Below are 20,048 nucleotides of genomic sequence, written 5' to 3' on the forward strand. Positions count from 1 at the left end.
AATAATAATAATTTATATTCATTTATTATTTTGTATTTATTTATAAATTATTTATTATTTATTTTGTATTATTTAAATTGTCTTGTTTTCAATGTAACAGAGTGAGCTGCATTTCTTGTGTTATATATAATTAAATTAAATTAATTAATAAAATAATAAATAATAAAGTCTATTCAACTCTGCCACAACTTTTATTTTACAAAATTTGTTATCCCATTCTACTTTGGTGTATAATTTCATCACTTTAGGGACTGTACAAAAATTGTTTCACTTTTTAAAAATGCAAAAGCATCCCCATCAATATCACCATCTTCTTTACACCGTCCCCTGAGTTAGAAAAGGAAGTTGTGTCTGTATTAGCTACTAATTGATCATAATATGGCAAATAAAGCCTTGATGCAAAGATGTGATTGTTGTTGTCTGCTTATGGCAAAATGCACATTTATTATTATTTATTTTTATTATTATTATTATTATTATTTGGATATCAAAAATAAATAAATATCACAAAAAATTGCGGAATTAAAATGTAAATCTGGGGTGAGAAACAACTTAAAATACCATTTCCTGCTATACCATAAAATTCAATGCATCCTCTTTTTAGCAAAAAGATACATACCCCTTACCCTTTTCTAGTCCCATAATAAATAGCGTACAGTCCCTTATTTACTGAAATAATGATGGAGAAATATGCAGAAAGTTATGGATTTCAGCTTTAACAGTATCTGATTTTAAATTAGATTAATTGCCTAAGTTCACCATGTACACAAAAGATAACATAAAACAGGACAGGAAACTCCCAACTATGATCATAGCTTCAGCAGAGTAAAGCTCAATAGTCGTACCTGGCAGCCCTTTGAGGTTTTTCACACGTAGATACCCGGAATGCTTCGAATGTCATAAATGACCAGTTTTTTGGGATCGTCCACCACTTCTATGTCCAGCGTCTATGAACTCTGTATCCCCCAGATGGAGCCAAACCCAATGACTTCTATCCAAACCGGTACTTGGGCCAGTACTTGATTGGTCTTGGTGGCGTTCCCGAGCGGACGGCCTTCGCCAGAGGAGGTTTGGGCGGCGGTGGCGGCGGCGTTTTCCTCCTCTCTTTGCTCCTGTCCGTGATGGTGAAGCCTCGCTCGCCCTTGTCGTGCAGGTTGACCCTGGGCAGGAAGTGAGTGGAGACGTGCTGGGATTTGACCCTCGGGCTGGACCCCATTTTGGCTTTCCCTCTCTTGTTGAGGGCCACGTACCAGTCGCGACCGGTCCGGTGGTTCATGTGGATCACTGAGGCGTACGTGTTGTAGCTGTTCTCTTGGAAACGCTCCCTGAACTTACAGTCTTCTGTGAACCACTCCTGCAAAAGAAGGGAAATATCAGCTATTAACAGGTGTTGCCTTTAATCTCAGTCATAAAGCTGTCGTTCGTTGGTTTCAATCAGTCAATGAGACTATTTGTGATTAATATATGAACCTTTAAATCCACATGATATTGGATATGTCCACATGTAAACAAGGCTCAGCTGCAGACCATGTGGGAACTGTGTTTGCATGCTACCATGTAACCTAACCCCGTCTCTCTCTTGTTAGCTGCTGCTGAGATAATCGTTTTTAAATTGGGGAGAGTAAAAGTAATGGCTCCTTAACAAGAAAGCTCCCACCAACAAGCTCTGCCAGATCCTCCCCACTGATTACATTTTATTTCCTTGTTAATACTGATCTGACACAAAGGCACACATACACATTTACACATGTACTACTACTGTGAGAAACTTTTTGTGATCCTCTGAATAAATTGTCCTTCATCTGAAAAAAGGAGCAGGAGCAACACGTGCCAATTTCCGCTCGTTACATGCATATAGCCTTTTCAAAATGAACTTCCGTCTTCTCAGGAAACAACTTAGTTAGATTAAAGCTGCAGTAGTCAGTATATTTTTGGCATCATTGGGCAAAAAATCCATAATAACCTTTCAGCATATTGTAATTCAAGTGTTCTGAGAGAAAACTAGACTTCTGCACCTCCTCATTGGCTCTGTTTTCAGGCTTTAAAATATCTAGCCCGTGACGGGAGACTTTGACCAATCACAGGTCAGTACATTGAGAGAGCGTTCCTATTGGCTGTGCTCCGGTCATGTAACCGAACTTTCTCATTCTACAGCTAAACCGTGCACTACAAGATGATTCTGAGAACATTTGAGGAGAAAAATAGGCATTAACGTAACAGAATATTGATTCATATTTGATCAGCGCTGCCTAGTTTGACTGTTTGGTCGGAGTTCAGAGTGATTGACAGCCGGCTCTCATAAACGACAGCTGGACAGCAGACCTCAGATCAGCTCTTACTGCTTGTTTTCCTCCGGTCTGTGAAATCTTGCAGATGCCGTTAGGAGCACCGGAGGACACAGAGGAACATGATTTTTCATGTACTACTGTCACGATATAGCAACCCTTTTATAAAAATAACTTTTTTTAATCATATTTGCTCCGATCTCGTCTACTTCAGCTTTAAGGTGACAAAACTACTTGATTAGGTTGAGCAAAAGATCGTGGTTTCGGTTCAAATAAGTGGCGTAACTGAAGTATGGAAGTTATGTGGCGTTCACTCCTTATACTTCTTGGTTCACTATTACGTGGATTACATATGAATTGATTTTGTGAGCTATATATACGAATTACGGTGCATTTCTTTTTCGTAGGTATAGCTACAAACGGTGTTTGAGAAAAGCCTGAATTAACACAGGTGATTGGTTAATATAGTGTGTAAGTGTACAAGTCAGAGACTGTGTGCCTAAATCTCCTGTCATATTTGCAGCGGGCCGTAGAGTATCTGTATAAGGGACCTTTATTTCACTATGAATCAATCAATTCAATTAAATTGAAAATTATGTAGAAGAGTCACATTATGATTTCTCACACAGTAGATGATCAGAGAGGGCTACGAAATGAGAACGGAAAGGAAGGCTGATGTTCGACCTGTTGCTGTATGTAATGACCAAAATTGAAGGGAAAAATTAAAAATCTTGAATTTCTAGTGATAAAGAGCTGGATCATTTTTGTAATACTATGATTACAACAGAATTCAGAATGGGAAAACATCAAACACTCATCTGATTGTGATCTGATTGTGTTAGCTGCTGTTAAACTGACACCGCTCCAAAATAACTAAAGGATAATAAAGGAGCTTTCTCTTTCATCTCGGTGGAGGGATTCAGAGTCATCAAAAGGACTTTCCTTATCACAGAGATGCTTTGACTGACAGCAGCAGAGCCTCCTTTGTTCTGGTCAAACACTCATTATGGTCCGCAGTCTATCAGCTTCATCCAACAAGAACTCACTGATTATGTTGTTCGTTACAATAACAACGGACTGATCAGCAGATTATTGCGTTTCACAGAACTGTGTCACAGATAAACTGAATAAATGTGACATATTGAATAGATCAATTTGATATTTATGGAGAAATGTACCACTTAGGCGATGCTATAAGAAGGAATTAGCATATTAGATGTATCTATTTCTGCAGATGTAACATTATGGTTTCTGACTCGGGTTAAAAAGCATAACAGTTTTCATCTGACCACCAACTGCTCCTTGTGTTGCTATAATTTACTAAAAGATGTCAAACAGGGGCTGATATGTGAGGCTATTTCCAGCCCAGTCACCAGAAACAAATGTCAACATTTTTTAAACGTATTTAAGAAACATATTTTTAGTTTTCGTTGAGAAACATCGAACGTATCCCGTAGTTTGCAAAAACATGCAATGCCAACATTTTTCCCGGCGACTGGGTTGCTATTTCAGCTCTGGCTTCTCATTTGCGTGGGCAGTGCCGATGACGTTAGCTATATTTTAGCGATACAGACTGGTGAATTAAAATGCTTTTTATACATTAATGCATCAATAATTTTAATCTGAACAATGTAAATACTCCCCACATCACTTTTGGTGGTCTAAACTGTAATTAAACTGAAACTTTGGGTCACTTTGGGTAACTGAAATAAGTCAACCCGATCTCACGGGCGTATAAATATCACGACATTACACAGACATTCGGCGTGTCATGTGGACGCATTTTAGGCTTTTGTTGTATCATTTGTACGTCACGTAAAAAAAACTACGGTAACGTCCGGTAACATCATGGTTGGGCTTAAAATAAGAACATAAACTACACAAAACACGTAAGGAAACAATGCAACATAAGTATGGAAAACACACAAACTTAACTTATAAAACAAAACACAGGTCTCCTGATTAAAAGTCCTGTGTTTGTTGAACCCATCCACCTCCCCTCCTGCACGCCATAAGTGGTCTTTCTTGCTTTATATTCTACGTCACTATCTCTGAACGTAGCATATACTGTATATGCGGATACGTTTACATTGCAGTCAGTACAGACTACATGGCGTTCACATGACAAGCCAAACGCAAGAACAGCGTTCTTATTGCACGCTAAATGTCTGGCTCATTATCGTGTCATTCATACGCCTTTTCATGCAAACAGGCTGAATAAGTTGTGTACCAAACTAAACATCCTCTACCAAAATGCTCTGGACGATGAACTATAGCATGCTTAGTAAAAATATAAAGACAACTCTGGCATATTACGCTCTGCTACAGCACATTTCAGAAATGAAAATATTCGTTGAATGTTCCCGTTTTGTGCCTAAAAATATCTCGGGTGGGAAACTCTGACATGTACCCAGGGATGCCTGCTTTCTTGCTTGCAGTACGACTTCCTTGTATAACCTCCTGCCATTCTGAAATTAAAACAAACTGTTCTGCTTTGCTGAAGAGTGCAGCATAGCAGAAAATGATGCCATTACAGCGTTTGGTAAACATGCCAGTCACAGGAGAGAGCGCTGCGCCGCCGAGGCACAATAGTACCAACCTTTAAGTTATTCAAAGTGACCGACTGTTGTTTTTTAAAGATGATTAGAAAAGTGAACAGAGTCGCTGCTACGGGTGGATTGCAGTGATTTAACAGAACGCTGCATTTGAGCAACATACCGGCTCTGGTACCAGTCAGGGAATTACACATCTGGAAACAAATCCACTGGAGCATGTATGAATGTACCCTCTCTCTCTCTCTCACACACACACACACACACACACACAAACAGGAATACCAGGGAAAGCTTTGGCTCCTGCTGTGTTTCATAGGATTTAATGGCCGCGGCCAGATTCCAGAGATCTTATTGTTAAAATCATAATGCTTGTACAGCTGTTTAACCTGGCTCTTGCCCTGCTGCATTGGTCACACTCTTTTAAAAGGGACCTTTCCCATGATCCTTGGGGTTAGCTGTGCTGAGGGCAGAGGTAGAAAGTTACAGATTTAACCCTACATAAATAATATGTCTTCACAAATGCGTTCTTTTTATTCTTACCTCTGCTACAGACAGATGGATGGAGTACTTTATTATTTCCACTAAAATCTGAGACTACAAACTGAACTAAAGCTACACTTTAACTCTGCTCTGATATGCACAGACTTTAAAGACTGGGTTTGTAATTATCTGGTTGAAAAACACTTCACAGTCTAAAATAAAACTCTTTAACTACGACATAGCTGAAATAAAAATGCCAATGAATGCTTTGCTTTTCACTCAATGCTAAATATGACAGCGTATTAAGGCTATTGTACTTTTTACTCCACGACATTTGTCTGACAATTAGTTACTTTTTACATAAAAAATACTGTATATGATGCAGTACTGTACTACTAATCTACAAAGTAGTATACAAAGTATCTAAAATTGGCGCCATATTAATTAACTACAACATTAAAATGTATTCATTAGTGACAAAACAGAATAATATAATATTTTATAACACACATTTGCATAATGAGTACTTTACTTTTGATACTTTAAGTATATTATGTGGATTAAACTTAAACACTTTTACTTAAGTAACATTTTGAATGCAGGAATTGTACTTGTAACAGAATATGTTTAGATTTTTGTATTTCTACTTTTACTTAAGTAAAAGATCTGAGTACTTCTTCCACCACTGCACACCACAGACTCGGCGGCTCACGTTACTGCAGTGTCTGAATTATTTTCTTGGAAATTTGCGACTTTAATCACAGAGAATTTCCAAGTTTTTATTCGCGAATGTATGACTTTATAATCTCAACGAATATTAAATTTTTTTCCTGGTAAATTTGCAACTTAAATAACAGTGAATAGCTGAGTTTTTTCTCGTAAATTTATGACTTTAATCTGTGAAATTCTGAGTTGTTTCTCTGAATATCACCTCCCTCCCCCGGCGCCGTATTTTTATGATGATTGTTTTTTGATGACAATGGTAAAGTCTGCTTTATTATAACTCTTATGTACACTGACTTAAGGAACTGGTCTTGTTGGGAAATGGAAACACCTAATGATCAGACATAAAATGTATCTTCAGTATAAATACATCATAGGTGCAAAAGACTCTGTAGCTGAGACATATCTAAATAAAAATGCCAGAGTTCAATCAAGTGGCTGCATTTCTCTCCCTCTCTCCTTCACTGTGTTACTGTGTTGTTGAACAGATGCAGGTGACCCTTTCACCTTCCTAAAGATTATGTTTGTGATGGCTTGCTGAGAAGGTCATGCAGAGCAATGTGCATCTGTCTCCTCGCCCGTTCTTCAGCCAATAAATTACCGCTGTGAAAACATCTAAATATGAGATATGACAGACGATGCAACAAGATAAGGTTCAGGGTGTCACCTGACACCGCGACGTGAGGCCCGAGCCCGTCTGTGGCCCCCGAGGTTTACATCCACCCCCGAATCATCAAGGCGGTTAAATAGCACGGTGCAGCTGTAGACACAGATTGGAGTTTTAGTTGTACAAATATTTCTCCGAGGCAGAGCTGCTCCGGAGGCAGAAATAAGCTCCGACTGCAACGGTTGGAGCCAGAGAGCGAGTCTCTCAGAGCGCTAGGTATCCACAGTAAAGCTGCAAAAAAGGAGCTCTGATTAAAATATCAAACTTAAATTTAATGCAAATAAAACAATTTATATAAAAAAATTAAAATGTCTAAAAACTTGGTATCTATGGCAGCATATTAAGACCATTGTAGGTAAAAATAAAAGTAACTTCGGAGCTGTGGGAGGGGGGTGATATTCAGAAAATTCAACGTAATTCAGAGATTAACGTTGTACATTTCTGAGAAGAAAATTCAGAAATTTACGAAAAAAAAACTTGAATAATCTCTGAGCATATTAAGTCATAAATTTGCGAGAAAAACCTCAGAAATTCATTGATTAAACTCACAAGGTCACGAGAAAAAAACTTGAATGTTTTCTGAGATTATAAAGTAATACTTTTGCGAGATAAACCTCAGAAATTTTCTGAGATTGTACTCACAAATTTACGAGAAAAAGACTTGTATATTTTCTGAGATTATCAGTCATAAAATTGCGAGAAATAATTCAGAAAATCTTTGAGTTTATAAAGTCACAAATTTTCTGAGAATCAACTCACAAATTTACAAGAAAAAAACTTGAATATTGAAGATTTTAAATTCTTAAATTAAGAAAAAAAAAATCATGACAAAAAAAAACTGTTTATTTTTGTCAAAGAACCACGTTGCTTCACTTTCCAAGGTTGGATCAGCCTCATCACACCTCAGACGACACTGCAAATGTGTGTTTATTTTCTCATAAATTTACAAATTTAATCTTGGAAATCCTTTTTAAACTTTTTGGCAAAGAATCTTAACTCAAACTAATGCAAACTTTATGCCGAGCTTTCAACCAGTCTTCCTCAACTAATGGCGCTGGAGCAAACTCCATCATCAGAATCACAGCAAACCAAAGATAATTCAACACGGAAAACAGCGGTGAGGAAGACTCCATCCATGCTGACTGAGGCGTCCTCGAGCAAGGCAGCTCCAGCAGTGTTGATCTGTGAGTAAACTTTCCTTTTGATCATGAGGATAAATAATGAGTTATGAAGCTTTTCAGCATTTTCTGTCCTTGACTGAGGGGCTCATGTTAATATTAATAACGCTGCTTCCTGCTTCCCTCCTGTCCCTTAATGAACCTGAAAACAGCTCCACTCTAACGGCATCAACTTCAGCCTGACGATGCAAAACCAGATCCAACTACCAGACGAACGACCTCTGAGCTGGTGCAGAAGGAGTCTCATTTCTGACATTTGGACAGTTGGGAGATGAAGGCACAGATGAGGGCGGATTGCAGACATGTTGGTCCACAAGAAAGAACCGCGGTTACATGACAGACTTCCAGCAGAACAGAAATGATGATCAGGTTTTAGTTTGAGTCTCCTTTCTTGCATTATTTTCTCTTATTATCCACGTCTGCCCAGTTTCTATTTAAATCTTGTTTGGATGTGCTCTGACCCCGACAAGGTTTGTAATCTGCTGGTGGACGGCTCACAGTCGCATTAGTACAGTTCTAGAAAGCCGTGGCTGAGAATGCACTTTGAGGAAAGACGCCACATCACTCCCCGCTGACGGGGTTTCATGAAACAATACCAGGAGCTGAGGGGAGCATAAATCGCCGCTGCTCAGCGTGCACGCCCGCAGCAGCTCACAGACTCTCCGTCTCTCTCCGACTGGCTGATTGTTTACTCCACATATTGATCGTCACTTTGTGGCTCACTACTCTGTATATTATCAGCCGTCCCAGACAGGACTTAATCTGCTCTTCCCATTAACACATGCTAATAGGGAGCTGCTTCTATCTATACGCCTGCCAAGGCTCCCGCAGATGACTCGTCGGCGCGGTCGGCTGCCGGCTGGCCGGCCGGGCCCGCTGACGGCGGCGAGGCCAAGCTGCTGTGGGCAGATTTGGGCTTACTGTGTGTTTGGGGGGATTTGAGAGTCTTGGAAACTTGTGGCTAAAGATTACAGCAGTATGCCATGACATGCTGATGTCAGATTTGGGGGATTTTGTCATGCAGCACAGATGCAAAGCTGCACAAACTAATAAATAAGACAAATATAGCTGCACTAGGCAGCGTTTTGATGGAGAAATACACCCGTTTCATGAGTCCACAAGAAGCAGCAGAGACGGGCATCACATCAGCAGATTCACAGTATTCAGCCAAGTTAAATTCTGGTCTGGTAGGTATGGACACTGAGTCTGCTCAGAACACAAGAAATGGTTCATCAAAACAGAAGTAAACAATATGCACCCGACTCAACAGTTATCGGGCCATTAAATAGGCGTTATCAGTCGCTATAAGCCTCATAGATGTGGGTCAGTAGGGGCCTACTACACCTACTACGTTGTTAAAGTGAAAGTGAAACAACATTTTGATCCCAAACAAAAAGGCTTCTTTAGGTTTAGGCAACAAAACTTCAAGTTCTTTAGGTTTAAACAATAAAACTACAACTTCTTTAGGTTTAGGCAACAAAAACACTTAGTCAAGTTTAGGGAAAATGATTGTGTTTTGGGTTAAAATAACTACAAATACAATTACATGTTGTTAGTTTCACACCAGATGTGAACCCCAGTCTCCTAGGTGAAAACCCTGTGAAACACGACTCCAGTGGAATGATTATGTTGCTTTGTGTCTGCCGGATATGGAAATGGGCAACTGTTTGCTAACGTTTTAGCAACGCCAACTTTATAAAGTCGTAATATATCAGGATATGTGTCTGATTAGTCTCACATAGCCAGACCTACAGTATCTCCACCCTTCTTTTTAGCGCTGGAGAAAGGTCTGACTGAACCCCATATTTCTGCACTAATGTGAGTTCTTCTGCTCAGCTCTGACTGCTTGTTTTCCTCTTGTCTGTGAAATCTTGCATATACCATTAGGAGCACCAGAGGACACAGAGGAATATGATTTTTTTCACAGATTATCTGTCTCATGCACTACTGCCAGGATATAGTGACAGTTTAATCAAAGTTATTTTTATTAAAGTTGCCAAATGTAGCTTTAACTTAACTGTGAGTTTAAACATTAGCACGATGCCACAAATCCAAACCCGTCATAGCTAGTTAAACATTTGAAGAGCCATGCCAGCTGTATGATTGGACAACAACATTGCAATCAACACTTGTCATCTACACATAGTCTGCAGTAACTCTGCACAGTCAGCAGTGTTTATGTGCTGAGAGAGAGTTCAGGGTGACCACCAGAAGCAGTGTGTGAGGCGTGTTGGATACTCACGGTGGCGTAGAGCCGTCCTCTTTTATTCATGGCCAGGAATCTGTTACTGTAGACTCCTTTGATGCCGATGACCCCCTGAGACACCGCAAAGAGCTCCAGGACACCTGGGAGGACAAACAACATGCTCTGATGATTGATGGGCGACAGGGTGTATTTTTACTCCTCTCGTTGTTTTCTGCATCTCGTCGCTCCTCCAGCGTTCTGAATAACAGAGTAGACAGGATCTGCTCTTCTGTCCCGTCGGCTCACTTATCCAGTTCAATGTATGTCTTTATCAACCTTCTCTGGCAGTCAGAGTGAATATCAATAACACACAGTAATAATTGCTTAATTGCATTTTGCTTTTTACCAGAAATGCCAGTTGCACGCAGCGACATCTTCTGGTGTTAAAAAGTTGAACGTTGCAGTTTCCTACTGTGCATTAAACCGTTGTTTTTGGTCATCATGTTTTATCTGTTATGTCAAATACAAACCAAAGTCATGTAAGTGCAATAGAGCGTTGCAGCAGTAATGAGAGCTGAGGGACTCTCTGAGTAGCTGTTATCTTTTAGACGATCCCGGGACAGTCTGCACCGTGCACACAGACATTTACTCTACATGCACTGCAGGCTGTTAATGTGGTCTGCAAGCACAAATCTATCAGTGGTTAACTTGTGGGATTAACAGTAGCAGTCTGGAGTTCACAGAGGCAGGATCACCACCTGAGGGTCACCAGGTTGAACCATAGACTCTTTAGCAAGGACTCTAAACCCCCGCTGCCTCAGAAAGACTGTTCAGTAGCCAGAGGTGGTAGTCGATCGGTTGCATTGGGCAGAAAAGCAAGAAGTCAAGTGATGTTTATATATCGCAGAGAAAAAGAAAATGTGTGGTTATGGACATGGAGTGGTGTACAAAATGTTTACATCTCCTTTTTTTTTAATTATTATTACTTTCAACCAAAACTGCAATCTTCCTCAACTTATGCCCAGTTGCCTGACCTGAATATTTCATAAACATACTTTTTAGTTGCCTATAGCAGCTATAATTTTATAATTATTTATAATTTATATATAATCTATTTATAATATGAACATAATTTTTGCAATATCATATTCTGCACGTAGACCGTATATAAGAAGTGGATGTAGTCACCGTGACGTCACTCATTGGTTTGAGGGCTACGGTTTTGAAGCTGAAGTAGTTCGGCATTTTGTCCGTTGCCATCTTGTTTTTTTGCAACCAGCAGAAGAAGGTGGAGCTAAGTACAACCGAGCGCATTTTTAGGCAACCAACAAGTCATAATTAACTTTGATGAAGTGAAAACAAACTGTGTTTTTGTCTTACAACTAAACTCTTTCACAAACGACTCCCAGACTGGACATCGCCGTGGTTTTCTCACAGACTTCTATACAATCAGACTTCTTTTAGCAACCAGAGGAGTCGCCCCCTGCTGGCTGTTAGAAAGATTGCAGGTTTAAGACACTTCAGCATTGGCTTCACTTTTCAGAGTTTCAGTTGTTCTTCCATGCAGAATAACAACATACTGGTTCAAAGAAAAAACTCATCATGGCCACAGAAATATCACAACAAAATGCTGATATTGACACGATATTGTCAAACCATTATATATCCATCCGAGTTCAGTTAAGTGTCACAGAATGAAAATAAAAGGTGTTATCCCAGACGAACATTGTCTATGCAGTAACTGTAACTGTGTATTAAGTACTAGTCTCTGAGGTATTCAGTGATATGAAACGTAATGCAGTGTGATGGTAAAAGAATCTTCATGTTACACATCTAAGACGGCCCGTCTCCTGCTCGTCTCCAGCACTGTCATGCAGGATTCAAAACCACATGGCTGTCGTGTTGAAATCCATGTAACCTGACAACTCTTCTGAAGGGGACCATGAAATGGAGGCACAAGTGCACTTTCACGGTGAGCGGGAGCAGCGATGAGGGATCTGATGGTGCAGTAAAAACTTAAAAATCTGATTTATGACTTTAGTCTTCTGGCCTAAATGACTCAGGACGAGATTCACATACGGGACGGTCAGAGCTCTGGCATTTAAAAACTGATGTATTAACAATGTGCTTTAAGTTTTACATAAATGTTTCCTGTCAAAACTCAAGCTGATTGTCTTAATGTCCTTCGTCTGGATGCAGCTGTGCTGAATAATATTCACTGTTCTTATTCGTCTGAGTTTGAGTGTTGATATCTTGTGTTTTATTTGATTTCAGAGATGTTTTCAAATGGAGAGAAATCATTTTGTGCAATCTTGATGGTCATCTTTCTTATTTGAAGATATTGTCCCTTGTTGTAAGAAAAGTCTCAAAACTGATCTATTTGGATTCAATAAAAAAAAGAAATGATCTTGCTACACTGATATTTCTCAATCTCTTTCTTATTCACAAGTTATATTAGAATTTTCTCACTTTTTACAGGAGGTAGACTGATAAATTGGCCAATAAATCTGGTCCAATATATATGGACCAATATTGCTCTTGTGTGTTTATGTACAAAAATTCATGTCATATATTGTTATTTGATTTTCTTTTAAACTTTCGATTATCATTATTAGTATCTGCTTGGGCGAAAAAAACATCTTGAAAATTTTCAGCATAAAATCTTCCATGATTACGATGAGGAATTTATGAGATTTGTTTTCAATAAAGTTATTTTTGAATCCGCTTTCCTCTGTCTACAAAAACACTAGATGAGCAGTCAATAAGTAGCCTCCGCCATCGCTACTGTAGCTGCTGTAAAACAGGATAAACTGTTTTGATTGTCACAACCAGGGTTATTATAGTAAACTAAAACTGAAAAAAAACTAAAAAATATGCAGTGAAAAATATTGTTAGTAAACTGAAACTAAATAAAAACTATATCCTTTAAGAAAAACTCAAACTAAACTGAAATGATATCGACTGAGTAAAAAAAATATTAAAATAAAATAAAAATTAATGTAAAATTTCAGTTTTAGCTCTAATACATCACTATAGAAGAAAAAGGAGACAGCATGAATTTCCGTCAATTTTCGTGACCTTGATCCACAGAAACTGAACAGACTTGACCTTCCAGGAGACGGAGCTGCAACTGCTTCACTAAAGTAGCTCAAAGATTAAACATTAAACATTATGTCCATTCATACACAGTTCTCCAACCGTGTATTCTGTATGTATATGTAGCTACATACTTCTGAGACTTTATAAAAACTCAAACTAACCCTTTCTGAAAAACTGAAACTAAACTAAAACTTAAAAACACACTCTGAAAACTAACTAAAACTAAACTAAACAACAACAGTTAAAATAAAATAAAATAAAAACTAATTGAACATTTAAAACTATTATAAACTTGGTCACAACCCCCTCGAAATGACAACTCGATAACTGTTCGATAACATTTGAAAAGTCCAGAACAGCTGCTGAGTTTAACTATTTTATCCTCATTCAAGTTAACAAAGTGTTAACCGGAAGTTAGCCGGCTCGGCCAGCGGATTGTCTCTGGTGCGCATGCTCAAAAGCAGCAGCATGCAGCAGCCCTGTTCTGATTATAAATAAATGTATATTATAAACCATTATTTCCTGGTTTTAGGAGAGTATTCTTAAAACTGTGAACAACACCATGTATTTATGTATTCCATCCCATGTCACTATGTGCATGTAAATTTATGTACATGTATAATGCAAACTGTATGTGATTACCTTAGTGAATAGATGTAAATGTGTTATGTCAACACAACTTACTTGATTTTCATATGTAATGTCTCCTCAATAATGAATACAAAAGGGGGAAAAATAACTGTAAATTGAGCATTATTTATAATTATTATTATTATTATTAAATATATATTGTGATAATTGTCGACATCAATAAATAAATAAAAAAACATACCATGATAATAATATCGTCCATATCAACCTCAAAAATCCAGTATGCTTTGGGCTGCTGAAATTACTGGAGAAATGACCTGCATATATCCCTGCAAAGTAACTCAATGTAGTTATTAATTACAACAATCTAATGTCTCTTAAATCAACTGGCACAATAATGTGATTTTATGGCAACTTATTATCACTCTTTATTTCTTCTTTTGTGACTTATTTCATTTTTAAAGAAGTCAAATCTTTGAATTTGCATCCAAAACAAACAATACTTGAACTAGTTTTGAAGGTAAACAGTCTGAAGGTTCAATAATAGACCACAACACTAATAATAGACTGTTTTTAAAGCAGGATATTTTTTGCAGTGTAACATACTAACATTGTTGTGATGACAATCATGCTGATTGTGGATCCAACACATCCTCACTGCTGCACCTGTTACTTCCACATATAGTCTACCTGCCGACACCAACACCAACCAGGCTGCTCAGCCAGATGCTGCTCAGATAAAGTATGTCACAGGAGGTCAGACAGCAGACTAAGTTTAGGTGCGCGCTCCTCTCACTCCTCCTGCGTAAATCATTATCATTTGATGACATCTAATGACAGTCCTTCATGCTGGTAGGCATCAGGCTCCACAACCAAGGTTGACCCCCATATGACAACTATGAGGACTTTAAGAACTTTAAACATGCACTATCTGCCTTTAAACATGTACTATCTGCCTTTAAACATGCACTATCTGCTTTTAAACATGCACTATCTGCCTTTAAACATGCACTATCTACCTTTAAACATGCACTATCTGCTTTTAAACATGCACTATCTGCCTTTAAATATGCACTATCTGCCTTTAAACATGCACTATCTGCCTTTAAACATGCACTATCTGCCTTTAAACATGCACTATCTTCCTTTAAACATGCACTATCTGCCTTTAAACATGCACTATCTACCTTTAAACATGCACTATCTGCCTTTAAACATGCACTATCTGCCTTTAAACATGCACTATCTGCAACCATCTTGGACTCTAACCACTGGCGCACTTTACACTTACTTTACACTATACATCCTATATACCACTTTATAGACTGCACATATGTACATATTACATTTATTTATTGACGGACTGCACACACTATGTTCACCCATTCACTCTGTATCTTTTATATCTCTATTATTGTTTTTATAATTTTTGTATACCTTTATCTCTCCTGTGTTTCACTCTGTTTGCTGATGTTGCTGCTTTGGCACCTGAATTTGATTATGTTTTGTTGCCTAAACATAAAGAAGTTGTAGTTTTGTTGCCTAAACATAAAGAAGTTGTAGTTTTGTTGCCTAGACATAGAGAAGTTGTAGTTTTGTTGCCTAAACCTAAAGAAGTTGTAGTTTTAAACTACATAAACTTGATTTAAGACTTGATTTTCAGAATAAAAGGAGGTATTTTGTGGTCTCTGGTCGTGTTGGAGGATATCATAGAGCCGGTATTTACTGAATATATACAGTTTATTATTTATAATGATGTGCTTTCACTCTTTAATGGCCTGTGGTCCCAATTTGTGCAATTGGCATTTATCCAGGAGACCAAAGCTGTCACATCAAATAATATCTCTCTTAATGTTTTTATAATTTTTGTATACCTTTATACCTCTCCTGTGTTTCACTCTGTTTTCTGATGTTGCTGCTTTGACACCTGAATTTCCCTCCAGGGATTAATAAAGGTTCATCTTATCTTATCTTGATATTTAAAGGGGACATATCATGCTCATTTTCAGTTTCATACTTGTATTTTGGGTTTGTACTAGAACATGTTTACATGCTTAATGTTCAAACAACACATTAGTTTCCTCATACTGTCTGTCTGAATATACCCGTATTCACGCTCTGTCTGAAACGCTCCGTTTTAGTGCATTTCAACGGAATGGCAAAGGAATTTCGTTGCTAGGAAACAGCTTGGGTCCATGTTTACATCCTGTCAGCTGATGTCATTCACATACACTGCTACAGGAAATAAACTGGGACACATTTAGAATGTTAACATTTAAAACTGTGAAATGGTCTAAATATTGTATATTTGTGACATCACAAATGGACAGAAATCCTATAACGGCTTGTTTCAAATGCAGAGTTTCTGAATACGGGCTGTGTGTATTTCTCTGTGGATTGATACTTTCACAGTATTTATAAAGCACTTAAACCTGCTTTATAATATAAAAGACATGGCAATCTCACTTTTTACAATATGGGACCTTTAATGTCTTTATTCTTTATTTATTTATTATTATTCATAGTCTTATCTTATCTTATCTTATCTTATCTTATCTTATCTTAAAATAGAAAACAACTGCAAACCAATTAAGAGTGAATGCATGAATGCAGATCTAAGTGCGCATTCTCAGCGAGACGCACATGGATCCATCTGCGCGTCAGACCTTTATTATAATGGAGTAGTTGGGTTCTCCTCCATGCACCGAGAGACAGAAAGACTTACTCAGCTGGTTGGGCTCATGGCTGCCGTTCACTCTGCCGTCGGGATGAATCTGGAGATGGAAGCCGATGCCAACCCGACAGTAGAGCCTGCACGTCCTGCGTCCAGACCTCATCTCCTCCTCCACAAGTTGGCGCTCCAAAGAGACAGAGACGCGCTCTGCTCCGGCGGCTGCAGCGCAAACCAAGTGAGCAGCGACGGTCAGAAGGTAGAGAGGAACATGCATTCTTCAAAAAAAGGAGACACTAGAGCATTTTTGGTGTCGCTCCTCATGAGGTCTGAGCCGTGCGCACAGACGCGTGCAGCAGCGCTCCTGGGCATTAGCCCGGCTGCAGTAGCTGGAGCTCTTCTGGGATATTTATAACGCCAATGATCTCACTACTACTCGATGCATGCCTGAGCTCTAAAGAGCGCTCTTTCATGCAGATTTTGTCGCCGAGATGCCACTCCTGCCTCCTGCTCAGCACCACAGACCCACAGCAGCAGCAGCAGCAGCAGCAGGGCGTGAAGGAAGCGCGTCTGACACCAAACATTATCCAAGGAACCGTCCGCGCCAGGACGCACCGAGCGCGGCATTTTACGCACAAGGAGACATGGTGTTAATAGATGGAGGACGCGGTTAAATCACACATGATAAGACGTGAAAAAGCGTCTTTTCTGCAGGCGTTTCTTTCCATTTAAGAAGAGTTGAACGCAGGAGGTTCAGACAGCAGATCATCAGGTGGAGCAGCAGAGAGTTGAAACACTGGGAGACTCTGGCAGCAGTATTTATAGGCTTTAGTCCACCTTATCATCTGATACGTCCACATGCTTACAGGACAAGCGTCTGTCAAGCTGCCTGATGTATTGTGAGCAGTGCACAGTGGCAGATTGTTATTATCAGATTGTTGATTATTGCAAAAAACAAAACACACAATTATTATTTTTTTCTGGCGTTTTGAATGAATGAATGAATGAAAGACTTTATTTCGAACATAAAATAAATAAAAACAGATTCAAAATAATAACAAACAAAACAAGAGTTATAGTGTCCGAAAAGGAGTAGGTAGAAGTAAAACTTATATTTCCCTATACCCTTTCTCACTTCTCCTCTAATAACTCATATGTCATAGAATGATAATATAATATAATATATAAACTATCCCAAATTTATTTACATCCTAAATTAAATATATGAACAGCATCCCAAGTTTATTTACAACCCACATATCCATCCGGAGTTAAAAAGTACATATAAACCAACCCTTAACACAACTCTTCCTCAACCATATACCTTCCAAAAATATCTTTTTTGTATAGCTTTTTAAATTGATTTATATTTGTGCTCCGCTTCAACCCATCACCTAACCCACCCCACAGACTGAAATACACATACTCTTCTTTGTTGTACGAACACAATGCTTTTTGTAATTCAATTTTCCTCTTAAATTATAACCCCCCTCCCTGTCACAAATTTTGTTTTGATTATTGCCCGGAGGTGAATTATTTCTTGCTTTGAACATAATTATTGCGGTTTTAAATTTGACCAAATCCATGAATTTCAATGCATGTGACTTTAAAAACAGTGTGTTCGTGTGTTCCCTATATCCCACATTATTAACTATCCTGATTGCTCTCTTTTGTAGTATGCATAATGGTAGTAAGTTGCTTTTATAAGTGTTACCCCAAACTTCCACACAGTAATTCAGATATGGTGATACAAGTATGTGCAGTGATTTATGGTCCAGTATGTGTCTTGTTTTCCCTAAAACTGCTATGCTCTTTGCCAGCTTTGTTCTTACATTATTTGTTTTATTTGTTTTATTTTCTCTCAAAAGGATTCTACTCCTTTTACTCAAATGAGTTATATCCTCTCAAAACCATCTGAATTAATATTTAGGATGGTGTTTTTTTGCAGTTGGTGTCCCAGCAACAGTCATGTGACCTGTAGAAGTGATCTTGAGTAAAACACCGGATGTCCCAGATAAGAATTTCACTTATAATAGTGACCAATAACACAAAGATGTAATTTAAACTGATTAGTCCAGTCACCTCCATTGATTTGTGTCATTTACCAGTTTAATATTTAACATTATGATGCTATATATTTTATATAAAGTCAGAACAGCTGATGATGATGTCAAACAAACACGTGAATCACAGAAATACGTAAAATGTCTAAAAAGGTATTCAGGTGAAAGTTCTCCCACAGTGCAGCAGCTCAAGAGTGAGAAGTGAGAAATAAGAATTGTCACCTCAGAGAAAAAAGATGTTATTTGTAAAATGCTCAAAAAGTTTCATTCACTGAGACATTTTGCTTATAAAATATAATCTTTTGGTGACTTTCCAAGACAGGTCAAAGTAAAGAGCAGCAAGGCGATAGAAGGTCACAGGTTCGATCCTTTATGTGCCTTTGAGCAAGCTGATCTTTCATTGCCTGTTGCTCTGAACTGGCCAAAAACATAAATCATCTAGTCAGCGTTATTGTTTCTGATTGTCATTCTGACAATTAACATTATATGAAACCGAAACCTGCAGAGAAACAACAAAAATCTGCAGGTCAGAACTTTTTGAATAAAAAATGCATTAAACAAAATACCCTTTGACATGTCACAGAAGAAAAGGCACAGGTGTAAATAAATACTAGTTTCAGGGTCAGAGTATTGTTCATGCTGGCTCACTGGGACACTTGAATACAACGGAGCATCTTTAATGTGATTATTAACACCTGAGCTTTTCCGGACAAGTCAAAATGTCTGCTGACAAAATAAAACCATCTAAAAAAATGTTTTTTGTAACTTTCCAAAACAGAAATTCCTACAGTATACACATCTATTAGTCAGGTGTACAGAGCTGAGAAAGTAGAGGCAGAATTTTAACTTCTCTCTCTTTATTTATTCTTCACACAATTATTTCTGTCACTCGTCATGTGAGTGCAACACCATGAATTTCTTTGAGCAGAGACTGTCTGAAAGTGTTTCCTCTTTGTCACTATCTGAATGATTCATCGCTTGTCACCTCTCTTTATGACATCTTATTTTCACCTCACCTTTCAGTGTTGTGTCATTCAGAACAGTTATAATCAGTTTGCCTTTAGGTATGATGTCGAACAAACACATTTAGTTTCAAGCATATTGAACCCTTTAACACAAAAAGGGAATGTTGCACGAAAGACACACACACTTCTAAATTCTGCTGAAAACTCAAATTAGCTTTTATACTTTTTTCCCCGATCACTTACAGTAGAGTCACAATAGAGTCCAACAAACACAGGACTGTCAACGAGGAGACCGATGTTTGTGTCCCAAAGTGTTGATGACTTATCTTGAAATTGCGTTATTGAAGTTTGTGACATGTTTTCCACATTTATGTTACTTAGTTTACGTACTTATTTTAAGCCCAACCATGATGTTTTCCTAAACCTAACTAAGGGGTTTTGTCGCCTAAAGATAACCGTGACCATTTCACGGTAACGACATGGCGTTAAATGAAACACGAAAAGCCTAAAATGTGTTATCATGACACACGGAATGTCCTTAAAATGCTATTTAAATGCACTCCACGATATGAAGTTGGTCATGCAG

The 20,048-nt window shown here is 38.3% G+C and overlaps 1 protein-coding gene across 1 annotated transcript; it reads right to left on the reverse strand.

Moving 5' to 3' along the window:
* On the reverse strand, window positions 1-17,362 carry fgf5 (fibroblast growth factor 5). The gene is made up of 3 exons (XM_037778419.1): window positions 16,489-17,362; window positions 10,131-10,234; window positions 1-1,354 (listed from the first exon to the last, which is right to left on the reverse strand). Exons 1-3 carry the CDS (start codon window positions 16,709-16,711, stop codon window positions 992-994), a joined length of 690 nt encoding a protein of 229 aa, XP_037634347.1. The 5' UTR covers window positions 16,712-17,362; the 3' UTR covers window positions 1-991.
* Between the last annotated feature and the right edge of the window lie 2,686 nt (window positions 17,363-20,048).

The sequence above is a fragment of the Sebastes umbrosus genome, chromosome 8 (assembly GCF_015220745.1).
Source record: "Sebastes umbrosus isolate fSebUmb1 chromosome 8, fSebUmb1.pri, whole genome shotgun sequence".
Lineage (NCBI taxonomy): Eukaryota > Metazoa > Chordata > Actinopteri > Perciformes > Sebastidae > Sebastes > Sebastes umbrosus.

Bases quoted from the DNA above. Each gene is read 5' to 3' on its own strand.
- fgf5 (XM_037778419.1), bottom strand. From the start codon at position 16,711: ATGCATGTTCCTCTCTACCTTCTGACCGTCGCTGCTCACTTGGTTTGC. The intron at 10,235-16,488 runs GTAAGTCTTTCT...TTGTCCTCCCAG, and splicing joins CCATGAGCCCAACCAGCTGA to GTGTCCTGGAGCTCTTTGCG. The intron at 1,355-10,130 runs GTGAGTATCCAA...CTTCTTTTGCAG, and splicing joins GAGGACGGCTCTACGCCACC to GAGTGGTTCACAGAAGACTG.